General features: G+C 52.3%; 1 protein-coding gene across 12 annotated transcripts in view; it reads left to right on the top strand.

Moving 5' to 3' along the window:
• Positions 1 to 3,264, top strand: part of Ralgds (ral guanine nucleotide dissociation stimulator) — a 39,994-nt gene extending 36,730 nt beyond the window's left edge. For 8 of the 12 annotated variants that reach the window (XM_006497798.4, XM_030248857.1, XM_006497799.4 and 5 more), the window contains exons 17-18: positions 631 to 745; positions 2,274 to 3,255. In XM_006497798.4, the coding sequence (XP_006497861.1) occupies positions 631 to 745; positions 2,274 to 2,449 (291 nt within the window). In that variant the 3' untranslated portion in view covers positions 2,450 to 3,255. Of the gene's footprint in view, positions 1 to 630; positions 746 to 2,273 lie in introns of all 12 variants that reach the window. The other 4 variants (NM_009058.2, NM_001145834.1, NM_001145835.1 and 1 more) reach the window with 1 other exon arrangement.
• Positions 3,265 to 6,000: the final 2,736 nt, after the last annotated feature.

A 6,000-nucleotide genomic window follows, 5' to 3' on the forward strand; every position in this document is an offset into this window, starting at 1 on the left:
GACTTTCTCTTGGGGGTTGAAACAGAAGCCAGTGGTGACTGGGTGTGTCCATGGGGATAGGCTGCTGACCAAGATGGAGGCAGACTGCTTAGGAGCTTGTTGTAGTCCAAGCTCAGGAAGGCGGGGACCAAAGCAGGCTGGTAGCCATGGCCAGACTCAGTAGTGCCAAGGTGTGGATGTTGTTTGAACATGGAGCCAATGGGATGGGATCTACTCAGACTATGGATGGGCAGTACACGGAGGGCCTTTCCCACCTGCCAGGGCTTAAGCTGCAGACGGCCGCTACACTGGGTCAGGTACCCTACCATACCCACCCCAGTAGGGCCTCGGCCCCTTGGTGCCCCTCAGTGCCAGGAGCCGGAATGGTGCTTAGTCATGTTCACCTGGGTGACCCCATGTCTGAACCCTCTGAGCTAGTAGCCTGTGCTGCCTGCCACCGCAGCCTTAGGGCAGGGCTGGGCATGGGAGGCCAGTGAGCATCAGCTGCTTCCTCCTTATCATCCGAGTGGAAATTATTGGTTCCTCTTGCTTCAGGGGCACATAGCTCCCCAAGACCATGTGGAAGTTGGTGGCAAGCTGTTGTAGGACACTGTGCCCTGTCCTGATAGCCTGCTCCCCATCCCAATTCAGGTGACCAGCCAGGATAAGGCTCCGACTGTCATCCGAAAAGCCATGGACAAACACAACCTAGATGAGGACGAGCCGGAGGATTATGAGCTGGTGCAGATCATCTCAGAGGATCACAGTAAGTCAGTCAACTGTAGGCCAGGGCTGAGGGGCGGCTCAGCACCGGCCCCTTCCCCAGAGCCTGCTGCTGGGCCTCTCCATAAGAGACAAGAGTTGAGGAGAGAGGCTCATGCGTGGGCCTGTCAGAGAGGACATTGCCTGGTTAAAATAAGAAAGCAGGTACTTCAGGAAGAATGCTCAGTTTAAAATCCACACACGAGAGGCTGGATGGCTCAGCGGTTCAGAGCGCTGGCTGCTCTTTCAGGGTACCCAGGTTCAGTTCCCAGCACCTACATGGCAGCTCATCACTGTAGCTTCATTTGCATAGATCTGGCACCTTCCTAGCCATACATGCAGGCTAAACACCAACACACACAAAATACAAATAAATACATCTTTAAAAAAAAATCCACACATGAGATGCAAAAAAGCGCACAGACGAGTCAGCATTCTAGAAAGAAGGATGGAGTCACAAGCCTGGGCTGGGGAGTCGGCTCAGTGGTTACAGTGTACAGTGTGCAGTGTACAGTGTACTGTGTGCTGGGCAGACAGCCTAGTGGTTACAGTGTACAGACTACTGTGTGCTGGACAGATGGCTCAGCAGTTAGAACTTGATGCTTTTCCAGAGGTCCTGAGTCAGTACCTAGTACCCACATGGTTACTTATAATCCCCTAAGTGTGTGCTGCTCTTGCAGAGGATCTGAGTTCAGTTCCCCCCTCTCAGCTTCTCCACAGCTGGCTGACAACCTCCTATGAGTCCAGTTGTACAGGATGTGATGCCCTCTTTGGGCCTCCATAGATGCATGAATGTAATTAAAAAGATAAATAGAAAAATCAGGCCATTCTCAAGGATCTTGGAGAATTTCAGGGGCTCTGTGCCTATGTCCTTTTCCCCAAAAGGAGGCTGTGGCCAGCAGCTTAATGTTAGAGAGAGACATCACCACAGAGGCCACCCATGTCTGTCACCACAGACACTGCTGAAGTGAGCTGAACACCCCCATCTCACCATTTGCTGCTGTCTGCAGTAACTCCCAAGATACCTAGATGTTCTACTGCAAACCTCCTCTCAGCTTCTCCACTGTTTTGGTTATATGGACAGGGTGAGGGGGCCCCTTCCTTCCAGAAGGCAGGCCTACAGAGGCTCAGGAACTAGAGGCAGACACGGGGTCAGCAGGAAGTCCCGCTTGGTAATGATGGACAGATTCTAGGCCAGAGGTGACTAGTGGAATGGAACCCAGAGGAAGGTTCTGCCCTCTGCTGGTCCTTGGAGCCTTGGTGAGTAGCAGTGGAGCATCATGGAAGGCAGTGTGGATTCCTGGAAACCTGCTCTGGCTGGAAGTCCTAGCCAGCAGAGAGAGCCGTAAAGGTGGTGTGGAGAGACTTCCTTAGGCTCTCATTGACCTCTACTGGGGTCGCAGGAGAGGTCCTTGTTGGAGCTGGATTGGAGGACTCCCAAGGCCCTGCTGTGGCCTGGCCGGGAGGAGGCTCTCAGGAGGTGGGGGCATCTCAGCCGCATAAAGCACCACTCCCTGTCCCTCTCCCACCAGAGCTGAAGATTCCAGAAAACGCCAATGTGTTCTATGCCATGAACTCTACCGCCAACTATGACTTCATCCTAAAGAAGCGGACCTTCACTAAGGGGGCTAAAGTCAAGCATGGAGCCAGCTCCACCCTCCCTCGTATGAAGCAGAAGGGACTCAGGATTGCCAAAGGCATCTTCTAAGGACGTCTCCTGGGACGGGCTGACTGGCTGGAGACTAAGCACTTACAGACTAGAGTGGCCCTGGCCACACAGGTACCTCTGCCCACCTGCCAGTCCAGGCTACCCCCCTACTCCACTTTCACCCTGAACCTCTCCTGCTGCCGGGATTGACACCTGCCACTGACAGGCTGACCTGGCCTCTGGGGACCACTTGCCGCCTTCGGTGCCTTCTGCTCTCTGAAACCAGAGGACTAGCTGACTTTTGCCAAGGAGTGTTGCCAACTGGGCATGGGACCTTGCCTGCCCTGGACACTATCCACCACACTTTGCTGACACCTCCCCAGGTGCAGATCACTGCCACCCATGCTCCCGGATGCTCCAGGACACACATACACCCAGCAGGGCTGCCGACTGCATTCTCTCCTTGTGCCCACAGGCACTGGCCTGGGACTTTCATGGAGGTCCTAGCCTTTCCTCCCACACTCTAGCCTTTCTCAGGCTGCACCAAAGATTCCACCTTCAGGGCCTACAGAGTGAGGGAGCCTCGCCCACCAGGAGCCCAAGCCCTCCCTTGGATCAGAGAGAGAAGCCCTCTCGTGAACTGCCCGGTTGGTATTGAATCCCAGTCCACTGAAAGTGCCATTGACCACCGCTGCATCCGGGCTGTACAAGACGACACGCAGTGGGAGGTTTGTGGGGAGGAGGAAGACAACTGAACATTTGTATAAAACGTAAAAAGTTTACTGATTGGGGTGGGACAATATTTATTTGTTGTAAATAGAAAATGCTAGACTTGAATATTATATTAAAATCCCGTTTCTACTACGGCCTGGTCACTGTGGTTTTACTGTTTTTATTTCCTTGCTTATTTTCAGGGTTTTCTGACTCTTTTGTAAGGACTCAGTTGATTTCATGCAGGCAGAGAAGAGGCAGCTGAAGGAGCACACACCCACTTCATGTGCAGCAGACAAGTTAAAGGAGTGATGTGCTCAGTGCTACAGCCTCTCAGCACTCCTGGGGTGTTCTCATGAGGAGATGGCCTGTGAATGGCTGGTGTCAGGCGGTGGCTCCAGGGATCAGTCTCTATAGAGATAGGAGATTGGGGAGTGGGGTGGGGGCTCTACAGCTAAGAGCACACACATATGCGGAAATCTCAGGGAGGTGTGGAGGGCAGAGCCCAGAGGCAGGCTTCTTGGAGAGGACCTGGGTTTGCTTCTCAGTACCCATATCAGGCAGCTCACAACCACCTGTAATTCCAGCTCCAGGGGATATGCCTCTTTTCTGGCTCCTCAGGAAAGCATGCAGCCAACACTCATACACATACGATAGGTAGGTAGGTAGATGGATGGATGGATGGATGGATGGATGGATGGATGGATGGATGGATGGATGGGTAGAAGGAAGGAAGATAGGTAGGTAGGTGAATGAGATAGAAAGAAGTGGTAGGTTGTAAGGCAGCAGGGTGGCTCAGGAGGTGAAAGTACCCATTACTAAGCCTGACAACCCAACTCTGCTCCCTGGGACCAACATGGTGGGGAAAGTCCAACTTCTGTAAGTGAGGTCACCATGTGTACCACATGTTCACAAACACAGAAATGTGTAGGGTTTGTAGGAAGAGGGGCTGGCAGGGCGCTTGATGGTTGGTCTTGTAGAGGACACGAACTGGATTCCTCATGGTGGCTCACCATCACATGTATTTTCTAGAAAATCTGATGCCCTGTTCTGGCCTCCAGGCACACATGTAACACTGGAACACATGTAGGTAAAACCTCATACACACAAAAATAAATCAGTCTTTAGGAACAAGCAGGATCTGGGTGCTGTGTACCCTGGGAAAGGGCCCTTGGTTTGATGCCCCAGACCACAGAAGAAAATCCAAGATGATTGCTGACGTCAACCTTTGGCCTCTACACACATGTATCTACACGTATGCAAATGCACACACTACACACGAAAATGGGAAATTCATACCAGAGAGTAATGGAACAGAGAGCCAGGTTCTTTGAAAAGATGAACAGAATCGACAAGCCTTTAGTTAGATCCGCAAAGGAAAACAGAGGACCTGAGTCACTCCAGCTTGGAAGCGGGAGCATTGCTACCAGCTGTGCATCAGTCAAAAGAAGGACTCAGCATCCTCACAAACCAGCAAGAGACTAGGGGTGTGCTCAGCCAGGAGCAAGGCTGGAGACCATGGACAAGCTTGGCCCGGGGGCTTCCTCCATCACCCTACACAAGGGGCATCTGGAACAGGCAAGTGCTGAACGGCAGGTCACAAGGGGCTGGGGAAGGAAGGTGGAGGCTTGGTGTTAGAGGGTCCAGCTTCTGTCTGGATGGTAGAAACAGGTAATGGCATTGGTGATACAATGTGTAATTGTCCTGAAAATGGTCCAATTAGCCTAAGACTTGTGTGCCACCACAGCTTCTTAATTAGCATTTCTCATTGTCTGTGGGGGGGGGGTGTACGCATGGAGGTCAGAGGACAACTTCATGGAGTCGGTTCTCTTTCCACCTTTACGTGGATTCTGGGCTGGCACTCGAAATGTCAGGCTTCCACAAGGTGCCGCCTGCTGCTCAGCGCCATGCTGACCTGGTTAGCACAATTTTAAGAATTTGATACTTGCTTTTTTTTGGTTTTTGGTTTTTGAGACAGGGTTTCTCTGTGTAGCCCTGGCTGTCCTGGAACTCACTCTGTAGACCAGGCTGGCCTCGAACTCAGAAATCCACCTGCCTCTGCCTCCCAAGTGCTGGGATGACACTTGCAGGCTGAACACAATGTTGTATCCCTCAGAGGATGATGAAGTGGAGGCTAACCTGAGATAGATAGCAAAACTCAGGTTTAAAATTATCTCCTTTAATGTAAGTAATTATTCTAAGCTGTAGTTCCTAGGCCCGGCTTCTCGGAAAGCTGGTGGCAGAGGAACCCTTGGGCCCAGCATTTGAGGTCAGTGTGGGCAATACTGCAAGACCCAGGTTCCAAGCAAAAGCCTTTCCTGACCAAGAGAAAACCGTCCCGCGTCTATGGCAAATTTTGTCAGTTAAGAGACATGTAGACTTCAAAGTCCTTTGTAAAAGTGGGAGGAGGAGGATTACCTGCAGACATGTGGGACACTGGCCAAGCCCTTTCCTAAGGCCAAGACACTCCAGCTAACCTTGTTAGGGTTCTGTTCCCTGCTGCACCATGCCTGGGAAAGCCCGAGTGCAGTGCTTAAAGCTGTAGGGTGCCTCTTCCCCTTAGCATCCATGTGGCCCGTGAAGCACGTTCCAGCTTTCTATAGCTGCTTGTGCCTCGGATGGCCCTGCCTCTCTGCCACACACGGCTGGCTAGGGCTGGAGGATGCCCCTAATAGATGGGATCTTCCAGGATCTCAGGATGCTGCTTCTTGCCTGAAAGAGCCTCCCCTCCCTCTCTACTACACTACTACTGCCCCACCCCAAAGGTAGTCCTTTGGTTTTTGCAGCCTGGGGATTGGAGGGAATGGGCCAAGTGCCTGTCACCATTGACGGGGCGTCCCTCCTTCCTCCAGGCTGTTTCAGGAGCAAAGACCAAATTATCAGATAGTGAGGGCTGAGGC

This window comes from Mus musculus, chromosome 2, assembly GCF_000001635.26.
Source record: "Mus musculus strain C57BL/6J chromosome 2, GRCm38.p6 C57BL/6J".
NCBI lineage: Eukaryota > Metazoa > Chordata > Mammalia > Rodentia > Muridae > Mus > Mus musculus.